This window comes from Lathamus discolor, chromosome Z, assembly GCF_037157495.1.
Source record: "Lathamus discolor isolate bLatDis1 chromosome Z, bLatDis1.hap1, whole genome shotgun sequence".
Taxonomy (NCBI): domain Eukaryota; kingdom Metazoa; phylum Chordata; class Aves; order Psittaciformes; family Psittacidae; genus Lathamus; species Lathamus discolor.
The window spans coordinates 28,324,060-28,347,519 of NC_088909.1; the positions used below are offsets into that span (position 1 = coordinate 28,324,060).

At 42.7% G+C, this 23,460-nt stretch overlaps 1 protein-coding gene across 1 annotated transcript in view; it reads right to left on the reverse strand.

Annotated features, from left to right (window-relative positions):
• Positions 1–2,356: 2,356 nt before the first annotated feature.
• FAM81B (family with sequence similarity 81 member B) overlaps positions 2,357–23,460 on the reverse strand; it is a 56,857-nt gene continuing 35,753 nt past the window's right edge. Inside the window, exons 3-9 of the mRNA XM_065663830.1 lie at positions 23,171–23,411; positions 18,819–18,937; positions 13,659–13,788; positions 11,966–12,072; positions 9,821–9,956; positions 4,656–4,851; positions 2,357–2,469 (exon numbers count right to left, since the gene is read on the reverse strand). Coding sequence (XP_065519902.1) covers positions 2,357–2,469; positions 4,656–4,851; positions 9,821–9,956; positions 11,966–12,072; positions 13,659–13,788; positions 18,819–18,937; positions 23,171–23,411 — 1,042 coding nt within the window. The remainder of the gene's footprint in view (positions 2,470–4,655; positions 4,852–9,820; positions 9,957–11,965; positions 12,073–13,658; positions 13,789–18,818; positions 18,938–23,170; positions 23,412–23,460) is intronic.

Consider the following 23,460-nt stretch of genomic DNA (forward strand, 5'->3'; position numbering starts at 1 on the left):
CTTATGCTGAAGGCAAAATGGAATTAGATCTACTGAATTTCAAGGTAGAAATTTTTGCTACGTCAGACATGAAGGTGATGCAACTTACATTTACTTTTATACAAACATGAGACAACGGTTTACTTCTGAGAATTTTTATTTGTTTTAGGGTCAGGCATGTTCATCTTATTTTCTCTATTTCCTAAGAATTGCTGGATTTCTACCCAATTTTTGAGCTTCTCAAAGTGGTACCATGAAGTACAGTGAGTAATTGCATTAATTCAGATAATCTTCCTTAGAGTTTAACAGAAACACAGATGTATATTTCTGTCTCCCTAATACTTCTATTTGACACCTTTTATATTTTTTGAAAATCTATAAATTCACAGATATAAAATCCTTGAGAACTGTTTTCATGCTGCACAAATGCACTGCTGCAAGGGAAAGCACATCCCTAATCCAGCAGCCTGGCTGTCTAGAATTTAGCTTTCCTTCCTTCCTTTGCTTTCTTCTCGTTTAACTGAACTGCTGACAGTTAAATGACTTTTAAATTTAGTGTTCTCAAGGGTGAGAGGGATAGAGTTTGTCTGCAGCGTGGAGTGATAAATACTGAGATAATGCTTTCATGCTGTGAAGTCATTCAATAGCAACATTCCAAATGTATATATTCGTGTGTGATCTGAATTCATAGACACTCCAACCTTTCTGCTATAAATCCTACAAAGCAACAATCTTACCTAAAGCAACATCTGGTTGTGTCAGACTGCCAGATAGGTAGAAGGAAAACGTACAGCAATACTCTGAAGGTTGTCCTGGCTTGCTTTTAGCAGCATGTTCATCAATAACCTTGTATTTCACTTTTTTGCTGTGCCTCGGTATACAGAGAACAGAAGCACCCAGGTAACTGGTGGGGAGGCAAATACACCACACCACTAACTGCTGCTTCACTGGCAGCCAAGTAAATAGTCAAAAAATGGTGAAAGTGCCTAAAAGCTAGAGAATGGCAGTCTGGGAGGCTGCACTCAAGCCCAAATGTCTTGCCATGGTGGCACAATGGACTTTCAGTCTACAGTGGAGGCGGAGCCCCCTGTAATGGACAGAACATACAAGGAGACTGAAATACAGACTTTGCATAGCTCAGAAACTGCTGCTTGTTGTTGGCATTTCAGTGTTGCTGGTTTCTTGTAGCTGGTGGGAAGTGTGGCGAACACAGGCCTGGCTAGCAGCAGTTGCAAGTCTGGGAGTAAAGCAAAAGACCCATGGAGTTCAGCTCCAAAGAACCTGGCCACCAGGAGAATGCAGGAAGGTCACCTGCGAAACCTGGTGGCTGCAGTTTTGTCATCTACAAAACGCGAGCAAGTTCTTACACTTATTTGCTGGAGAAAGCTGAAACATATCAAAGTTTCTGCCTGCAGGAGCAGCGTGATTCGTTGCTGAAGTGGTATTCCCTACTGACTGTGTCAATTCAGTTTCAGCTGTTGTGCTCTGCAGGTCTGGCTCCTCACAAGCCACCTGTGATCCACGGCTGGAGAAACCTGCTTTGCTGTAGAGCAAGAAGCACAGGAGACTTGAGATGCCGATTATTGGAGGAGGATTATCTGAGTTCTTTTGGATTTTCTTTGGGCAGTGGACAGTATTGGGCTTTCTGGAAACAAATGTACAGTAGAAATTCAGGTTTCTAGTGCAATTGCACTGTGACCACCTTTTTTGGCCTCCCTGCTAAAGAACTCTAGTTAGCCTCTGTTGAGAAATTACAGTGGTATGTTTCTTTTCCACTGCTCCCAGAGTTTTTCCTCCTTATTTCCAGGTGTTTTTTCTTGTTATTGAAGCTAAACAAAACCACGGTGTCAGTTACATTTCTGAGTATTCTACTGCAAACCACCACTAGCTTTTATTCAGAAACGATAAGAAATAAACCTTTTTAATAATACATATGCTAGTAATTAACATGCATTTTGTCACCTATACACAATTTATTGGCTACTTTTAATGATTCAGTAAATTACTATAGTAGGTCCAAATCATGCCTCAGTAAATAGTCTGATACCAGTTTTGATAATGCTGTGTGGAGCTGGACAAATTTACTAGGCCTGATTTAAATATTTACAGCAATCTAGAACTGATGCAGCTTAAGGCAGGACTGGTGTAACCACGCTAAGTGAGTACTGATTTTCTTAACATCCTTTAAATAATATGCATATTTTTTGTATGAAGTGTTTGTAAAATTTTAAGTTAATCCTCAAAATTTAACCTCTCTTCAACAGCAAAGTATTCCGTTTTAAAACTGGCATGAAAATGACTATTGAGGAGCTACATATATATGTATATATATCAGAGCTGTTATTATAGACTTGTTCATGGTCTTCAGTCTTCCAGGTCACTTCTGTTGTACCTTTTTCATGTCTTTATGAATTTTCTTTTTTTCTAGTTTCAGCTTTGCATTGTATATTTGTCTGAGCAGCTCCAGAGACTCATAAATAGACTGAAATCCTGGTAGAAGAATAGGAACAATTAATTTAATAGTGGTTGCTTTCATCATATTTGAAGATTCTTTCCTTTGCAAAGGTTTCCTACCCTTGTTTAATACAGAGCACATTAAATCTACTCCATTTCATCATTTTATTGAATACCATAGACACACATTAGCATCTTGGGTTGCAAGTTCCTTGCTCTTGGAATGGTATCTTCCAATACCAATAATAATGGTATTGGAATAATGCCAAGCATGATTATAAATAGCAGTAAACAGCATTTGACATCAGGTTTGTGGTGTGGAGGAAAGAAAACACTATCTGTCTTTAAAACCAATGGTATTGTCAGCTTTTGAAGTGGTGGTTTTTTTTTTTTTCATTAAGCATTGGAATTTTTTTTTATTTGAGGGTTTATTAAGTTTTGGGGTTTTTTTAATTGGTGTATAAAAAGAGAGAGGTGGTGGTGTGCACACAATTCTTTTGCAAAACAGAGCTACACAGCACCTGATACACCTTTTTTTGGACCAGTGTTCCATCAAATATTGTCAATAAAGCCTGTAGAAGCAGATTGTAAGCTGCTGCTACCCAGCTGATTCCAGACTGAAGTAACTTTCAAATTGCAGCATAGTAGTGCCTTACATTTATTTAGTGTGTCACATAGGTGTTAATTTATTAGCCAACAAGCAGCCTAACAGTGGATTAAAATAAATTCTCTTCCTCTTTTTTTTTATTTACAGTGCTTACTGTAACATGGTAGCTGATGACATGTTTTTCTTTATGGTTCTTTAATATGGATTAATTTTGTCTCAGTAGCATTCAACCAAATTTCTTCATAGTGCTTAGAATTTTATGAATACCAAACCTGTCTCTGATCTCCAAGAGGCCAATCTGTGCACTAGTTGCTGCTGAGAGAGCCTAGACACTGCCTCTGTGCCCTTCATGCTGCTCCACAACCGTTCAGTGGCCTCTTTTCCCCCTTTCTGGGGGTCAGCTCCTGCTACAGAGGACTGCCATAGGAAAGAGCAGTCCTTGGACCTGAGTTTAAACACAAGCATGGCCAAAGTATTATATAAACAGATCTCTCCTGTCCTTAATTTCTGCAGGTGGAAATTTGAAGTTAAGCACTCTCTCCTTCCAGCACCAGAATCCTTTATTCCTATTTTTTTTAGCCACAGCTTTCTTTGGGGCCTTGTCTGGTGCTCACTCTCATGGTCTCGTAGCCAGCCAAGCCTCACCTTTCTGTCAAGCTGCACAAAGACCTTAGCTAATTTAGAGCCTGGTTTGCTACAGCTTTCAGCAGGGTTCGTTGGTGGGTTGAAGATGATGAAGGAATTGGAGCTGAAGTAAAGAGTCCTTGATCACAGCCATCTTGGGAGATGAGAACCAGATGCTTGAGTTTCAAGTGGGAACATGTAAGATGTGAAACCCTTGTGTAATGAATTTCACCCATCTGTTCCCTTGGAGAGGGGGCTGAGCGATTTTTTTTCTGGATAAGCTGATGTTCCCATGATCAGCTGCAAATGGGGGGTATTACAATAGGTTAGGTTTGAGTGACAGAGGATGGATTATAATGAGCAAAAGTTCTCCTTGAGAAGACCATGTGCTTAGTGTCAGGTGAAAGCCTTTCTCATTGCTGTTGAAAGTTGATTATCTGACTGATAAAGTAGTTCATGCTCTGTGAGATAGATTTCTGTGACTGTTCCCATAAGAAGCAGCTGCTGTGTGTTCAGCAATGCTATCCGACCACTTCCCTATCTGCTTGCACAAGGTACGCTCACTGTCAGGCAGCTGTAACTCATCCAGAATCCTCTTTTTTTCAGCTACTGTTGGTTGAGAATGGGGAGTACAGCATGGACATGATACAAAGCCATCACACAGGATCTCAGCAGCAGGATCTGTGCAAAAGGGAACGACTTGAGTCTTCCAACAGAAGTTAGGGACCTTGCTAACAGAAGGAATAGTTGCTGTAAAAAATCTGGAAAACAGGTTGTGAAACAGCCTTTTAAATGGTCTTACCTTGAGACTCTTAGGAAGAAGAGCAACCTGTGTGCAGATGTCATGCTGGCTGTTTGCAAAGACAAGTGGGCTAACCCACACACCTCTGTTTGGGGTTTGGGAGAGACAAATCCTAATTTTAATGTCTTTCTGTCTTTACTAGAAAGTATCTTTTGGTGCAGCAAGTTACTGTGGAAAGCCCATCCTCACCTGATCTGTATTCGTTTTGGATTTCCTCTATCTCCTTCCAGATCTGTCTTTCAAATCTGGTGAGTCTTTCATGCAGGCTTTTTTCATCACTTATCAGCTGGTTCAACTGTTTTTCATACTTCTGTGGTTTATCCATTTGTTCTAACTTTAGTGACAGAAATAGGAGCTTTTCTTCTACTCTTTTTTCTGTTCTTTCCTTTAAATAATAACACAGATTTATAGTAAGACACTTTACCTGCACCCACATTAACCTGCCTCCTGCCAACAACGTATTCAGTCAGTCTTGCTTCCTAATCCCATGCATGACAGCACTGAGTAAATGTGGGCAAGGCCTGGTATTCTGTAGGATGTGTCGATCCTCTCTTCCCCAACAAACCAAATAGACTGAGAAACCTGGGCTGGGCCAGGACAAGGGTGTTTTCTAATTATTCTTTAGTCTTTTATTTCTAATTACTTTATTCTTTTATTCATTTAAATCCAGTGATTTGTTGTTACATTTTGTAACATGTTTCAGATTGCTTTCATGCGCCCATCATTCAAGCTTTCTGAGCTAAGGGGTGCAACACTGTGGTGTAAACCCAGCTCAGCTGCTGGCATGAATAAGGAGGCTGAGCCCTGTAAAATGCAATGGCTCTGCCTCCCAAGGAAGGTGTCTGTAAACCTGAAGCAGCTGTCTGAACCTAAACACAATTCAGTGTGGTGGTGGAACACACACAGACATTGCTGTGCTGGTGGCTGATGGAGTGAGTCAGCTCCAGGAACTACCAAGATGCTGCTGTGTGCTTCCAGAACAGCTCCATTACCATCACATACCCCATCATGTCCACCAGCTACATGAGGGTTGCGTATTGTCCAGCATTTGTGCTGAGGTTTCCTTCGGCACCCAGGGAACTGAGCTGTGCCTCCACTGAGAGGACACCCAGAGGACCACCATGCATGCGCCTGCGTATGTGTATGTGTACATAGAAAAACAAATGCATTCCTTATTCAACCTATTTAAGAGTGGTTTTGAAATTTTTAACTCCTGTTAACACTGTATTTTTTTGGCACACTAGTCTCCCTTAGGAATGAATAACCACATATATTACACAGAATCACAGAATCACAGAATCCCAAGGGTTGGAAGGGACCTAAAAAGATCATCTAGTCCAACCCCCCTGCAAGAGCAGGGTAACCTACAGTACATCACACAGGAACTTGTCCAGGCGGGCCTTGAATATCTCCAGTGTAGGAGACTCCACAACCCCCCTGGGCAACCTGTTCCAGTGCTCTGTCACTCTTACAGTAAAGAAGTTCTTCCTGATGTTAACGTGGAACTTCCTATGCTCCAGTTTACACCCATTGCCCCTTGTCCTATCACTGGATATCACTGAAAAAAGCCTAGCTCCATCATCCTGACACCTACCCTTTACATATTTGTAAACATTGATGAGGTCACCCCTCAGTCTCCTCTTCTCCAAGCTAAAGAGACCCAGCTCCCTCAGCCTCTCCTCATAAGGGAGATGTTCCACTCCCTTAATCATCTTTGTGGCTCTGCGCTGGACTCCTTCAAGCAATTCCCTGTCCTTCTTGAATTGAGGGGCCCAGAACTGGACACAATATTCCAGATGCGGCCTCACCAAGGCTGAGTAGAGGGGGAGGAGAACCTCTCTTGACCTACTAACCACTCCCTTTCTAATGCACCCTAAGATGCCATTTGCCTTCTTGGCCACAAGAGCACATTGCTGGCTCATGGTCATCCTCCTATCCACCAGGACCCCCAGGTCCCTTTCCCCTTCACTACTTTCCAGCAGGTCAACCCCCAACCTGTACTGGTACATGGGGTTGTTCTTCCCCAGATGCAAGACTCTACACTTGCCCTTGTTAAATTTCATCAAGTTTCTCCCCGCCCAACTCTCCAGCCTGTCCAGGTCTCGCTGAATGGCAGCACAGTCCTCTGGTGTGTCAGCCACTCCTCCCAGTTTTGTGTCATCAGCAAACTTGCTGAGGGTGCACTCAGTTCCCTTATCCAGGTCATTGATGAAAATATTAAACAGCACCGGTCCCAGCACCGACCCCTGAGGAACTCCACTAGTCACAGACCTCCAGCTAGATTCTGCGCCATTGACCACAACTCTCTGCCTTCTTCCTTTCAACCAGTTCTCGATCCACCTCACTACTTGATCGTCAAGCCCACACTTCCTTAGGTTATCTATGAGGATGCTGTGGGAGACAGTATCAAATGCCTTACTGAAATCAAGAAAAACTACATCTACCGCTCTACCATCATCCCTCCACCTAGTCACTTCCTCATAGAAGGCTATAAGGTTGGTCATACATGACTTCCCCCTCATAAAACCATGTTGGCTGTTCTTAATGACCCCCTCATCCTTGATATGCCTAGTGATGGAGTCAAGAATAAGTTGTTCCATCACCTTTCCAGGGATGGAGGTAAGGCTGACCGGTCTATAATTACCCGGGTCCTCCTTCTTGCCCTTCTTATAGACTGGTGTGACCTTTGCCATCCGCCAATCCTCAGGCACCTCGCCCGTTTCCCACGACTTACCAAAGATGATGGAAAGTGGCCTAGCAATGACCTCCGCCAGCTCCCTCAGCACCCGTGGGTGCATTCCATCCGGACCCATCGATTTACAGATGTCCAGATTGCATAGCTGATCCCTAACCCAATCCTCATCTACCAAAGCAAACTCCTCCTTTGTCCTGACTCCTTCTGGGGCTATAGAAATCCGGGGCCCTCGGGGAGAGTCTGCAGGAGTAAAGACAGAGGCAAAGAAGGCATTCAGCACCTCTGCCTTCTTTATATCCTCTGTCTCCAGGGTACCCACTTCGTTCAGCAGTGGGCCTATATTGCCTCTTGTGTTAGTTTTATTTGCTATGTATTTGAAGAAGCCCTTTCTATTGTCTTTAACCCGACTAGCAAGATTGAGTTCCAAGGAGGCCTTAGCTGTCCTAATTGCCTCCCTACATCCTCTAACAACTGTCCTATATTCCTCCCAAGCGGCCAGCCCCTCCTTCCATAATCCATAGATTCTCCTTTTCCACTTGAGTTTGCCCAGCAGCTCCTTGTTTAACCACGCCGGTCTCCTAGATCCCTTACTTGACTTCCTACTTATTGGGACGCTCCGATCCTGAGCTTGGAAGAAGCGGTCCTTGAATGCTAACCAACTATCTTGAGCCCCTTTACCGCCTAGTACACTTTCCCATGAGACTTCCCTTAGCAGTTGACTGAAGAGGCCAAAGTTGGCCCTTCGGAAATCCAGAACTGTGGCTTTGCTAGGTATTCTATTCCTCTCACACAGGATCCTAAACTCCACCATCTCATGGTCACTGCAGCCAAGGCTGCCATTGACCGTCACCACTTCGACCAAACCCTCCTTGTTGGCGAGTACTAAATCTAGCAGCGCTGCTCCCCTAGTTGGTACGTCCACCATTTGCATTAAGAAATTATCATCAATGCACTCGAGGAACCTCCTAGACTGTGAATGACTGGCTGTGTGAGTCTTCCAGCAAATATCGGGGTAATTAAAGTCCCCCACGACGACTAAGGCATGTAGTCGCGAGGCTACTTCCAGTTGCCTGTAGAAAGCCTCATCAACTCCTTCGTGCTGATCAGGAGGTCTGTAATAGACCCCCACAACTGTATCACCCGTGCCAGTCAGCCCCTTGATTCGTACCCACAGACATTCCACTTGCTCCTCATCCGACCCCGGACAGAACTCAATACATTCTAGTTGCTCTCTCACGTAAAGAGCCACTCCACCACCTCGCTTTGCTGACCTATCTTTCCTAAAAAGGACATAGCCATCCATGACCACATTCCAGTCATGTGAACTGTCCCACCATGTCTCTGTAATCGCCACTAGATCATAACCTTTAGCCCGCACACAGACTTCTAACTCCTCCTGTTTATTCCCCATGCTGCGTGCATTGGTGTACAGGCATTTCAGGGAGCCAGTCCTAGTACCCTTTTTCCCCTGCGGGACAGGGTCTAAAAAGCTATCCTTTCCCACAAGTGAAACAAGAGATTGATAGTCCTCCTTAGCCCGCCATCCTTCAATCCCTAGCATGTTCCTCTTGGGCTTGTCCCCAACAGGCCCGTGGTTTTGAAAACTAATCACAAAAACTATTGGAGGAGGAAGGGAATTCAAACTTTGAAATTTTGAGATAGCAGCTGGCAAGTCAGAAATGTTTTTATTATCTTCATGGCTGCTCTAAATCGTGGTTGCTTTGAGTACAAGAGATCACTGTCAGGTAGAATAAATGGAGATTAAAGTTCAGGAGCCTTGTAGTTCCAAGCGACTTCTGAACCTGGTCTTTGATCAGCAGCTTTCATCCTGGTGCTAAGACATGGTGATTATGCTTAGGTCACTTTTGAACTCTGAAGCTGCAAACAGCAAAGAAGTAAAAGCTTTAAAAACTGAAAGAATTAATTAAAAGGCATTGGTCCTGTGCCAAGTGCTAACTGCTGCTGTGGAACCAAAGCGAGCTGTGTTTTAAAGTACTGACCAGAAGATGATGAGGGCTTGTCTGTATTTAAAAGCAGGCAGAACTTGCACAGATGCTACGAACTTGTCAATGAATGGAGCCAGGTGGCATTCAGTGGTGGCACCGATGCTCACCTTGGAGCTAGAAAAAGCCGTTGCTGGGTACAGCTGGGATGCACAGATGTGAAGTAGTGCCATGATCATAGAATCACAGAACAGTTTGGGTTGGAAGGGACCTTAAAAGATTATCAGGGACACCTTCCACTAGACCAGGTTGCTCCAAACCCTGTCCAACCTGGCCTTGAACACTGCCAAGGATGGGGCAGCCACAGTCAGTGAAGACTTTATATCTGGGATGCCCATAGCACTGTGGTATCTCCATCCTTGGAAACAAAAATCTCCTGGGTGAGGTTTAAGCCCTGACTTTGATGTTGGCTCTGTTTGACTGAGGAGTTGAACCTTATGACTTCCAGATACCCCTTCCAAACCTAATTAATCCATGATTACATGATTTTCATAACTCACCATTTTGCTGGCTGTGTCCTGAGGAACCTAGTTTTGTGTTGGATCTTGTATTTTTTGTGCATGATTTGGTACCTCCTGGGATCAAGGTGGTGTTCCTCACTCCCACTCCTGGCAGGGCTGCAAACCACCCTGTGCCACCCTCTTGGAAACTCTTACCAGTCTTTCCTTCACCAAGTCATGCAGCTGATGCCTCTGCTGGGCTTGATCTTCTTCAGACCTTGTCAACTGCGCTTCTGTCCACTTCCGATGAGTCTGTATCTGATCCCTGAAGTCACTTAGAACACTTGCCAATCTAAAATGATGGTTATTTCTTTAGTAGAAATATTAAGGCTTACTCAGCATTATGGAGGAATCTTGACTCAATTGTTTAAAGTACTCCATATCTCGTCAGTAACTTCCTAACAAGCCCTAAGCTCAATTATTTTCTTGATTATTTTCTATGAAGGCTGTACGTAGATGCCAAAATATGATTTCTGTGGTGTGGTCTACTTTAGGAAGATATCTGAGGGCTGAAAAAATATTAATTCCCGTTTGAATTAACTCTGAAATGGATGAAGCTACGCTATTCTATTGAATGTCGACTGTGTTGCTGGGCATTGGGGAGAGCAGCAAAATCAGTTGTGGTGTGAAATTGAAGCTCATAGGATAAAAAAAGCTTCTAACTAAACCAGGATCTGTAGGCAATTGAATTAACTTTGTACAGCTGAATGCAGCTATTCCAGTCTAACTGACCTCAAGAGATAAGCATCCACTTCCCTCTGAAGGGCCAAATTTCTGAGCAAGGCATGATGCCCATGAGATCCTGAAATAAGTTTACAATTAATCTGGTTTTCAGTAACAATACCAGTTAGTGAACATTTATAATAAAACTGCCAAACTGCAGTCAAAGGTGACCGCGTCTCAGGCAGCTGCATGTCAGCAGAAGAGGTAACTCTTGGCTTTAAAGCTGATTTAAACATGTCAAGTTTTATGCAGAAGCTCCAGTCTGTTCTGGAAGTTAGATTTTACTTAAGCTTTATAAAAAGAATATATAAATCTGGTAGACTTTCAGAGGAGCAATATAAAAGGAGACAGACACTTCCCAAAGGGCATGCTATTTTAATTAAATTTTATATTAACTGGAATAAAATCTCAACATTTAGTGAATAAGTATTTTGGATTTCATGTTAGATACACAATGCCACCACATCTTATTGTCTCGAAAGCCTCCTCTTTTTAAGCTTCCTGTTTCTGATGACAATTTCAGTAAGGTCTCATTAGCTTTTGAGGAACTCAGCATTTACTTCAGTTCTACAATCTCTTTCTTTTCTGTCATTGTTCCGTTTTTCCTCCTTTCTTATTTTGTTTTCATATCTTGTCCCTTTCACAGCATCTTGATCTCCATCATTCACTGCTCTCTGTCTCCCTGCTTGTCCTTCCCTTTTCCCAATTTTGATTCATTGCCCACTTTACCAGTTATTTTCCTGTTCACCCCAATCCCTTTTTCTTTTTGCTTGATGAGAACTTCCTTGTGCTTAAATTTCTAGCCTATTTAATACTATTCAGATAAAATCTTAATTAAAATAAATCTTTATTCAAATACTTCACCATTTTAAGGAGTGGAACTATTGCATTTGAAATATCATTAATGCAGAATAATTATAATTAGATTTGAAATTATTTGTGCTGTCTCTACTATTCAGTGCTGGGAGGTTTGGCATTGTTCTGAACATGGATGCCAGATACTTCTGTTCGTTGCATACTTCACTGGAGTTTCATCTTCTCTAAAATTCAAGATTACAATGGCACCCTAAAAATACATCTGGAATAGGAAAAATATGCTAGGTAAATAAGAAATAAATCGCAAATCTATGGGCACATGAGCCTGTATAACTGCTTTAGCCTTGTGCCCACCTTTCTTCATTAGCAGCACCCCTGCCCTGGGCAGTTGTCTCAGAGTGCAAGTGCACAAAGAAAACATTCTGCGCATTAGGCAAGTCACAGATTAGACCCAGTTATAATGGTAAACAGTGTCTTTGTATCTGCTACCTTTCTTCTAAGCGTATAAAGTTGTTTTCATAGCTTTCTTCTTACAGGATGTCATTTAGTGCCTCATTTAAAAAATTAGCTTGAGAGATGATATACTTTCAGTATGTATTTTTGCTATTTCATGGCATAGATCTTCATTAATCTTCTTTAAGTGTTTCTAGGTTTTGAGTGGGTATTAATTAAAGTGTTTGTTTTAGTGTTTCATAGCAACCTGTTCGTCACTCTAACACATTCAGGGTGAATTATCATAATGAAAAAACCTCTATCACCTACTTGTAATCCAGAAGTTGCAATTTGTGATGTTGATCTCCCTGGACTGTCTTTAAATTTGAGCTTTGATCAGAGTTGGAAGCCTCTATCTTCCCTAATAGCTGCATTACCTAATGAGAATTCAGCAGAAAGCCTTTATGAGCATTAACATTTAAACATGCATTATGATTGCAAGCATGGAAAAAACAGATAACATCAAGACACAGCTACATAAGCCCCAATTTTTCTCACCATTTCATTCAGTACAAACGGAAGACTTGAGCTCAGCGTCACCAAGGCTGTATGACCTGCTGAAGTCAAAGTCTGTGGATGCAGGTTTTCTAATTACATGCACAGGTAAGCAATGCTGCTTTAATTTGGACAGAGGCACCACTCAAACCTCCCCAGTGGTGGAAAAAACACAGGGTAAATCCTTGGAATTGCGTGTGTGTTGCAAAGATGTGTCTGTCCAACACCTAACAGGACCCTAGGAAGAGTGAAGAGAAGAGAGGCTCATCCACAATAACACATGCTTCGATAATAAGATGGTACTTGGTAGACCGTGTTCAAAGCATCTCCCTCCTTCAGGGGAGGACATCTCCATGTCCAGGCTGGGGCATTCATCCCCAGCTCTGTGCAGCCCTGTGCAGCCCTGTGCTCTCTAGGCTGTGGGATATCCCAGGTATCTGATTCTCTCCCACATGATTTTGTGTACTGCTTAATGTGATTCTGACACACACCAGGTCCATTCCATGGTTCCAGGTGAAAAAGTACATTTTTTCAAAGGTATTCAAGGAGACAGATGTCCAAACAGTGTCTTTTGACAGAATTTCAGGTAAGATATCTTGTTTAAATTCTGTCATGAGTAGTTTTTCTTCGGAGAGGAGGACCTTGGGTAGGCAAGGTACACGATGACTGGCACTGTGTCTTGTGCAGCAGAAGATGCAGACAAAATACAGTAATGAGATAATATTCAATACCAAAGTGTATAAGAAATTGAATGTTCCGTATCTGCTCAATCCTGGCATACGATTGAGTGCTCTGGGAAGACCCCTCCCTGCAGTCCTGCATGCAGCGCTGAGGCAACAACACAAGAGGGACATGGAGCTGTTGGGGCGAGTCCAGAGAAGGACATGGAGACGCTGCAAGGGCTGGAGCAGCTCTGCTCTGGAGCCAGGCTGAGAGAGCTGGGCTGGTTCAGCCTGGAGAGGAGAAAGCTCCTTAAGGGGAGACCTTAGAGCAGCTGCCAGTGCCTAAAGAGGCTACAAGAAACCTGGAGAGGGGCTTTTGACAAGGGCCTGTATGGACAGGACAAGGGGAATGGCTTTAACCTGACAGAGGGGAGACTGAGATGAGCTCTTAGGCAGAAGTTCTTCCCTGTGAGGGTGCTGAGGCCCTGGCACAGGTTGCCCAGAGAAGCTGTGGCTGCTCCATCCCTGGCAGTGTTCAAGGCCAGGTTGAATGGGGCTTGGAGCAACCTGCTCTCTTAGAAGTGGGTTGCAACTGGATGGGCTTTAAGGTTCCTCCCAACCCAAAATATTCAGTCATGATTCCGCAGTATCATGGAAAACTTCTTTTTTTTTAATTAAAAATCCTGAAATATTGTTTAAATCCCATATCAGTCTTTAATACTCGTCAGTAATTATGAAAAGAAACTATACCTGTATGTGCCTAGTCACCACTTACCAGGTGTTTAACTGTAGGCTTCTCTACTCACCTTCTTTTCAAAATCAGCAACACAATTTTTGAGGGTAGAATGAACGCCATAGAGCTCTTTATCAGTCTTCTGGGCCTCATGCCTGATAAAACTGATGTCTCCCAACAGCTTCGCGATGCTTGCCTCGCATCTGCAGTCAAACCAGAGACAAGAGCTTTTGCCAGGGGATGCTGGAGGGTGGCTGGAGGCAGACGCTAGTCCCTGTGCACTGCTGCTGGACCAAATTCAGCCCCCCAAGGACACTCTGGCAAGTGGCAAAATAGACTCCCCATTGCAACAACTCTGATCCCCAGTCTGCTTCCAGACATTACTGTGCATTGAAATGCTGCTGGAAGTGATGACAAGGAAGCAAGAGCCAGCCACAGTCAATGTCCCCCTGCAGCAGCCATTTGCTATCTGAACTACTGTTACTGGCTGTTAAAACAGTTGCACTCACCAAATTACCTAGTCACATTTTAATTGGACGAATGAGCAATTTGAGAGTGGCAGCATTAACTGAACAGCCTAGGGATTGAATAATATTCAACCAGCTAACCTTCCTGGTAAACAACTGTTTCAGCTTGTCTTTCATGTATGTATACACACACACATACTGTGTATGCATAGTATATACATATATATATACACATATATTAAAAAATGCACACTTATAAAAGCAATAAGATTTTCTTCAGTGTTTGTAAATATACATATGACATTATTAATATAATTAACATAGAATCACAGAATGGTTAGGGTTGGAAAGGATCTTAAGATCATCTATTTCCAGTCCCCCTGCTGTGGGCAGAACAGAATTCCCCTTCTGCTACCCTCCTTCATGCTGTTATCACAAAAGTAACTGACTGTTCCAGTGTCAGCTGTACAAGAGTGTGGGAAAAAAAACCCTTTAGGCCACAAAGTAGTGCACGATTTAATATAAATAACTGAATGCAAGTTCAGTGAGGAAAACAGCTAGTTTTTAAAATGCCAGAGAAATTATCATCCAAAGCACCACAACTGAATAAAGCTGGTGCTGTTGACAGATAAAGGATCTAAAGAGAAATTTTGACAGTTTAAATAGAGGGCTTTTTGTCATCTCCTGACTATGCTTAGATATTGTGATACACCTACAGAGCATGTAGATCAAGGAAATAAAAAGAAGTTACTGCGAATAATAAAGGCTTTGTAGAAAGGCCAGAACTGTGATCAAAAGAAACCATAGATTTGGAAAAGCAAGTACAAAATTGCTGGCAAGGTGAATGTGGACCTGGAGGGGGAGCAGGCTGTTGTCACAGCTTCTCTGGCTACAGACACAGTAATCACCACAAGAGCTGGTGAGGAGAGGCTGCAGGTGACCACAGTCCTGGGGGATGAAAGGTGCCTCTGGGGTAGGAGTGTTGTGGAACACAGGTACAAACAAAACAAGGCTACCAAGGCTGAATGCAAGGTTAGTGACTGGCCAGGTGACTGGGGCTCACCACTCCCTTAGGAAAATCCCACCCCAAGACAGCACTGGCAAGGCTTTGCAAGAAGTGCACAGTGAGAAAGAAGAGGATTAATGGATCTGTAGCAGTAAGAATACATAACTTCAGTTACAAGAGAAAGAAACCTGAATATTCTATACTGAAAATACTTAAAAAAAAAGCATTTGACAGGACCCAAAGAGCTCAAGAATTAGATTTGCAGCATGGGATTAATGCAACCACTTCTGCATTATGACCCAAGGGGTCATAATTCTGACCTGAGAGATCAGAGCTCTGCCTGGGGATCTCGCAGACATAGCAAGATTCACAAAGACTCTCAGAACCGTTGATGTGCCTTAAGTCTCCAGGCCTGCTCAGATCTCATTTTCCCTATAATTTATATCATTGTTATGGCAAAGTAGTTAAATGCATTATTGCTGTTTAGCAGATTGAGTGTGGAAGAGAACAGGGATACTTAGGAGTTGCTTAAATCTTGCTCTAATTTAATATTTCACTTAGGAGATATTCACAGCTTGCAGTGAGATCATGGTTGTCTAGCCATACAAAACAGAGCCTGGAGAGCGTGCAAGAAGCAGTGCAGATGAGCTGGGAATGATACAGAAAGCATGCTCCTAGATTTGCTTTTAAATAAAAAACTATAAAGAAATACAAGCCTCTGATGGTTATATCAAACCATTTAACTAAATATGGGAATAATGGTATATGTTCAAAGAGCTTTATCCTCCAAAGTCATGAAAGGAACAGTACATACTGGACTGCTGCACTTGCCAATTAGCATTTATGAAGGATCTAGTAACTTCACAGGTATACATTGGGGCTTTTTATTGTCTAAATCTGTGTTAGACTTTTTCTCTGAACAACAAAAATGCTAATGAAAAAAATAAGTATAGAAGTACGATGTAAGCATCTGCATACAGTGCATTGTTCATTCATTCGTTTGTTCATTCATTTTTTTGTTGGTGAGGCTGAAGAGAGTGAATTGTTATATATCAGAAGAGTGGCTTTTTTTTACAGTTGATTACCTAATTCTTATAATACATATTCCCATGCCCAAATGAAGTCTTATTAAGAGCTAGAATACAAATAAAATATATAGTTAATCCAATGGGAATACCACTATAGCTGAGATGCTGAAGCATGGTTTTTTTTTTTTTTTTTTCCAAAGATCACTGCTACTTGGCACTTACTTGTTTTACATGGTGTAGAAATGTAAGTCCCAGCATTAATGGACAACTACATCAGTGGCTGGCAAGAGATCTAAATCTATTTTTCAGGGAAGCATAGAGTAAGAGAATAGGCACAATTTGAATTTCAAGAGCTAATCCACTTTAATCCTTTACACATCGCAGAATACAAGAGGATGAATCATCTGCTCTGAGAAAGAGCAGTGGCTTCATTACATCCCAGATAGCCTTGGATTAAGGTTAGCCTACAAATCAAGAAGAAAGCTGTCACTGCAAGTTTGCATTTGGAAGTTTTCTATTAATGCAATAGATGTGAGCTACATGAATATGTGCATTTGTCTCTGGCCACTCTGAGCTCTACTTAATATACATAGCAATTTTAAATCCCGAACCTCAAGAGCAAAGAAATGTGAAAAACCAAAATATTAATCATCACTGTAATGTCAGTTCCCTGTCAGTTCTCGCTCACTCCTCCGCTGGGGGCAGGTATGCCATGGAGGCTTGGCATTTCCAGAGGGCAACTTCAGCAGCAAGAAAAACAAGAGAGTGCTGATGATTCATGACTCCCATGAAACTATACCACACTTTAGCTTAATGGGAACCATTTGGGTAAAACTACATTACAATATAGCTAGAGCTGTTTCTAAAACATCACTCTTTAATATCAGTAGTTTCTGGTGAAGCTAGAAAACCAGTCATTTTCCTTTCCCTCACCTTAAAACTAAATGGGGTCTAACAACTCAGTTTCCAGCATCATAAGATGATTTCTTTGATGTCCTCATTACAGTTTTTATGTGCAATACATATTTTGGGCTCTTTGCTTCTTCCTGTGGGAAAAGCTAACCAACACACTGCAAAAATGGGCAAGGAAACAAGGGAAGAGGGACTTCATGGAAGTGTTGCCGTGGACCTCCAGGAGCCCTGAACCTCTTGTCTCTTCTATTTATTTAATTTTTATTTTTGCAAGTAGAAGTGAACTGGTGATTTTTTTCCCCAGAATTATCCTGTTTTCCTATTTTCCCCAAATGCTTTTGCTTTCCTCTACTGCAGGCAAATGCTCAAACACAGATGATGGGAGCATAACCCAGCTGACAAAGGGAAGCATTCACTCCTAGGAAAAGACTGGGGAAAGAGGAGTGAGATAGAATGTTACGGCTTTTAAAAGCAAATTATCTAGAGTGTCTGCCGACCTGAATTTGAAAACAGAAGCAGAAGACTCTTGCAGAATCACCTGCAACTTTGTTCCAATGCTAATCAGCCACAAGGTTAAAAAAAACCGTCTTTTTCCTGCCAACTTTGAATGTGTTGGCTTCCTCTTCTTGTTTTGTACTCTTGGGTCTCTCTGCAGTAATCTGGAGTCTTTCAGTATCCTGTGATTTTATTTTTTTTCTTTCTTTTTTGGTAGTTACATATGGAAATGAAGATATCTCTGGATTTTTTTTTTTTTTTTCTATAAACTATATATAGATGTATACTTCCCTCAGCCAGAAATTTTCCTCATCTCACCACCACATTCCTGGCTCTCTTTTTATACTGTATTAAATTCTTAATTTCAGTAAGGGGACTCTAGGCTTAGCGCAGTATTCTGGTATCTATATGTGTGCCATACATAGAGCTAAAACAACCTCCCTGTTTACTGGTTCTCCTTCTCTCATCCAAGACGATATTCCTGGCATTTCTGATGCCACACTATTGTGAGAGCTCACGTTAAGTTCTTTATCTGATCTATTCCCCAAACTTTTCAGGGGGCACTGTTGTGAAACAGTCTCTTGTTGGGTTTATAAAGTACATTTCTTAGTCAGGCCACATTACCAACAATCCTGGTTAGTCTCTGTTACCATCTTGTCCTCACTTGACCAGTTGTGTGTTATCCACAAATGTCAGTAGCAGTGTTTTATATAACAAACACATGACTGGCCTCTGAAGGAAAGAAATGGTTAGAAATACACCAGTTCAGGGAGGTTTCTTCCTTAATGGTTACTTTTCCCCATATATTAGTTCAGACAGTTCTTAATCCATGTGTTTTCTTGATATTATATAGCAGAATTTCAGTTTGTCTTTCTTCTGATCATAATATTATGTGTTACAGAATGCCACATGAAAGTCCACCTATGATACATATGTGCAACTACTTGTACCAATGAAAACTTAAAATCCCTCCAAAAGGAGAAATCAGGTTTGCTCAACAAGGCCTACTTTCCAAGATACGAGGTTTTATTGAAACAACAGGAGAGTTTAAGTAGGAGGTAATAACCACTTCAGCTGAAGTCTAGCCAGACTGAAGAAGAAAAAAATCCCCAAAATGTTAAGCATGTGATGAAGAATGAGACAGGAAAGCATAGTTATTTTTCCCTGGTTTGGTAATGTTTCTAACACAGAGAGCATGAAAGCACAGATCTGGCACTAAAATGGAGATATAAAATGAGTGTGAAGTACATTTATGCCCACTCTGAATCTGCTCTGCACAAGTCAACTAGTGGAGATGAAAACCAGGGCCATGATGCATTCCTTACCTTGCCACTCTTCCACGCAGGTCCCTAAGGCACTGGCTGTATTTATGGTCCAGAGTTTGAACTGCAAAATTAGTTTCTGCTGCAGCACGATCCCTTGTTCTGATTTGCTGCTCCAAAACCTGTAAATTCAATTCCATTAATGAACTTTTGGCTTTCTGCTTTTGGCTTTGTTGCTTTGCTGCTTTTGTTTGGGTTTTTTGGTTCTTCTTTCATTTAAAAACAAGATTCAAAGCACCATTTATATCAGCAGGTCCTGCTGTTAAAGCACATTATGGATATACTCATCCAACTCTGAATAAGGATGTGGGTCAGTCTATACAGCTCTTTAATGTCTTCTTTTACCCTTATTGTTCAGTATGGGGCCTGATACCTCATACATTGCACAATATTGAAAGTCTGATCTAAAGATCAGACTCTTCTGAAGTGGCTCATCCTGACGGCACCTGAATGTGTCACAAGCATTAATATTAGGAAGCCCTTATGCCCTGTAACCTTTTACTGGTATGTGAATCAGGAGAATGATCTCCTGATTTTACTCTTCAGGTTGAAAGGAAAACCCTTGAGGTGATACTTCACTGTAATTCAGCACTACAGAGCACTTCACTTGGTCAAAGCATAGCTTTTACCCTTTTTCATGCAAATATCCTATTTACACAAAAAAGGAGTGGCTTTTATTGGCTTTTTAGTAAAAATGCTCCCCACTGAGTGAATTAAAAAAATGGAAAAGGAAAAATATCAGGGGAAATTTCAACTGTATATGCTTAAATTTTGGGATAGTTGTTGCAGTTGGGTTTGCCCAGCTCATCCCACTGCTGGAGCTGCCAGAGGACACAGGACAGCCCTGCTGGGTGTCAGCAGGGTTGTGACGATGCCCTGAGCTTTTGTATCTGAACATGTCCCTGCAAACAGAGCCAGGGCTAGTGTTTCGTGGCTGGCTGCCAGCAGGGCAGGTGTGGTGGCACATGGACATACTTGTAGCACTGAGTCCCATGCAGCAGCATACTCCTGTTGGAAGTCTCTTTGCTGGAGACAGTAAAGTGAGATACTATGGAACCAATCAAAATTAGGCACAGGTGAGTGGACAGAGGTGTAATAACTCTGGAGTAAAATGAAACTCAAATCTGTCATTTATTCAGTTATTCCTGAATAGTCCTGGCCTCCCCTCCTTCCCCCCACATACAGAGTATGGATAACTGAAATACTGAGTATTCCAGGCATTCCTATTTGTGTTCTGCATCAGAAAATAATGTTCTTAAAAAGCTGAATGTACTGCAGCACCCCAGTGTTTTTCTCAGGGCATTTGGCAGTGCAATTCTGATGCTGCAAGTCCATGAAGACAGAAGCACAAAATAGGACCATCACTTCCTCACTGGCAAAATCAGCACAAGACACTCACTCTGAGGACGGAAAGCAGCAGCCCCCTGTCTATCATGGGAGATCAATATGCTCCTTCTCCAGCAAGTTTCCCGGGCTCCAGTCAAGCACTCCCACCCCCAAGTTCACCATCCCTGGGCAAAAGACAGCCATGTGCACAGTTTGGCGCTTGTGACTGATGGTCACCCCTGAGTCTGTGTGCTCAGATGTAGTTATTTTAGCATAGAATCCCAGACTGGTTTGGGTTGGAAGAGACCTTAAAGAGCATCCAGTTCCAACCCCCTGCCATGGGCAGGGACACCTTCCACAAGACCAAGTTGCTCCAAGCCCCATCCAACCTGGCCTCAAACACTGCCAGGGATGGGGCAGCCACAGCTTCTCTGGGCAACCTGTGCCAGGGCCTCACCACCCTCACAGGGAAGAACTTCTGCCTAAGAGCTCATCTCAGCCTCCCTTCTGTCAGGTTAAAACCATTCTCCTTGTCCTGTCCCTACAGGACCTCGTCCAAAGCTCGTGTCCAGCTTTCTTGTAGCCCCTTTAGGCACTGGAGCTGCTCTAAGGTCTCCCCTTAAGGAGCCTTCTCTTCTACAGGCTGAACCAGCCCAGCTCTCTCAGCCTGGCTCCAGAGCAGAGCTGCTCCAGCCCTTGCAGCATCTCTACATGTCCTCCTCTGGACTTGCTCCAACAGCTCCATGTCCCTCTTGTGTTGTTGCTGGATGCAGCCCAGCACATGGGGGTTTCTGGGCTCAAGTGCACGCTGAAGTTGGGTCATGGGGAGCTTCTCATTGACGAACACCCCGAAGACCTTCTCATGAGGACTGCTCTCAACCCATTCTCTGCCCATCCTGTATGCCTGTTATCAGAGGTGATGCCAAGAACACCTCCTTCTGCCTCTGGGATTTTCTCTTTGCAATTTGCAACTCTCTCCTGGGATCATGAAGGATGTCTTTGTCAAGGGTCAGGTCATTTCCCACCTGGCACTAATTGTGTTGACACCCCTGATGCAGCAGCAGAAGGGATAATTTTCTGGCTCTAGCAGAGGGCTGTGTTTAACTCGGGCTCAGCTTCATTCTGGGTGGCAATGGCATGCCAGCATCTTCTCCGAGACAGGCTTTTTTGAGGGATATTTCTGCTTTGGGGAAGATCTGGAGTACAAGTGAGTCACATTTCCTAGCGGATCGTTTCTTTTTTAAGTGCTTGAGAAATTGACATTGCTGAGCTACTCTCATTTCCTGTGTGCCAGGAGCAATTCTTCAAACCCCCACTAATTCTGTGGTGGCTTTGATTGACATGTCTCACTGTGCTGTTTTCTGTGCTGCCAGTGCTCTACCCTGACTGAATCTTCACAACTGGAATCTACAAAGCAAGCACACACCGGAGATAAGGGCCCAGAGAAAAGTAATTTACAACTAAGGGTAAAGATTAGGTTTACAGAATCACAGAATCACAGAATCCCAAGGGTTGGAAGGGACCTAAAAAGATCATCTAGTCCAACCCCCCTGCAAGAGCAGGGTAACCTACAGTACATCACACAGGAACTTGTCCAGGCGGGCCTTGAATATCTCCAGTGTAGGAGACTCCACAACCCCCCTGGGCAACCTGTTCCAGTGCTCTGTCACTCTTACAGTAAAGATGTTCTTCCTGATGTTAACGTGGAACTTCCTATGCTCCAGTTTACACCCATTGCCCCTTGTCCTATCACTGGATATCACTGAAAAAAGCCTAGCTCCATCATCCTGACACCCACCCTTTACATATTTGTAAACATTGATGAGGTCACCCCTCAGTCTCCTCTTCTCCAAGCTAAAGAGACCCAGCTCCCTCAGCCTCTCCTCATAAGGGAGATGTTCCACTCCCTTAATCATCTTTGTGGCTCTGCGCTGGACTCCTTCAAGCAATTCCCTGTCCTTCTTGAACAGAGGGGCCCAGAACTGGACGCAATATTCCAGATGCGGCCTCACCAAGGCTGAGTAGAGGGGGAGGAGAACCTCTCTTGACCTACTAACCACTCCCTTTCTAATGCACCCTAAGATGCCATTTGCCTTCTTGGCCACAAGAGCACATTGCTGGCTCATGGTCATCCTCCTATCCACCAGGACCCCCAGGTCCCTTTCCCCTTCACTACTTTCCATATTAGGTATTTTTCTAGCAAAACAGTCCTGTGTATACTTGATCTGGATAGAGACAGAGGAACTGGATGGTCTAAAACAAGTAAGCAGTTTTATAGCATTGCTTATCTCCATAGTATCAAAATATTGAAAATAAAACCAGTATGAAATGTACATAGACCCTTGTTTAAATTCAGATTAACTTTAGGTGAGCCATGATTGCATACTTCTGAAGATAGATGTACAGAAGGTAAAATATTTCTCCAAGCACATGGAAAAACAGAATGTATTGTGATTTTTAGTGGTATTTTTAAGACATTTAGCACTACAAAGGACAAAACAAATCTCTGGAGAAGTCTATTTCATGATATTTTTGTATTTTACATCTTTGCCCTGAAAAGGTATTGGTAAATTTCACATACAAATTTAATAAGCAAAAGCAAATATTCAGAGGTCTTCAATCAGAAAAAGGGCATCCCATGCACTTCTAGCACAGATCCATCAGTCAGCTTAAATATAATGTTAACCTGAACATTGATTCCAGTCTGCACTGATCTTTGTGAAAAGTTTCAGAAATATTTGATTGATGCAGAAGTTTACATAAAGTAGCAGAACATCTTCAACAGGAAAAACTAAGAAGTAAACTCAAACTTGATTATTGATATTACACATTTTTACTTTACTTCCCCTTGTTGCCCCTGTTTTCACAGGTAACTGCAAGTCACCCTATACAATAAAACTCAGAATTTAACTAAAACACAGCAGTCATGTGGAGTACTTTTCTGCTCCTGAAGCCAATATTAGTGCTGAATGGACCACAAGCTAGAGCTGCACCACTAAAGCAGGTAAATGCTCCTCAGCATGTGTTACCTCAATATCCTGGCTGAGCTTTTTAACAATGCTTGTAATTGTTTGGATGTGGTTTTCCAGCAGATGCCGGGCAGCAGTCTCCCCATTCTGATAACCTTTGCTTCCCTGGAGGTAAGCAATGATGTCATCCTTGATTTGGAAAGCCTGATGGAGGAGGAAAGCCGTGGTCCATTCCTGGGTGGATAACCGCTGCTCCAGCAGGCGAGCCCTGTCTCCGGGACAAGGAGGGGAAGCTCCTCTCCTGTGAACATCAAAAACCCCAGTGTCACACCACTCGTGGCAAGCAAAAC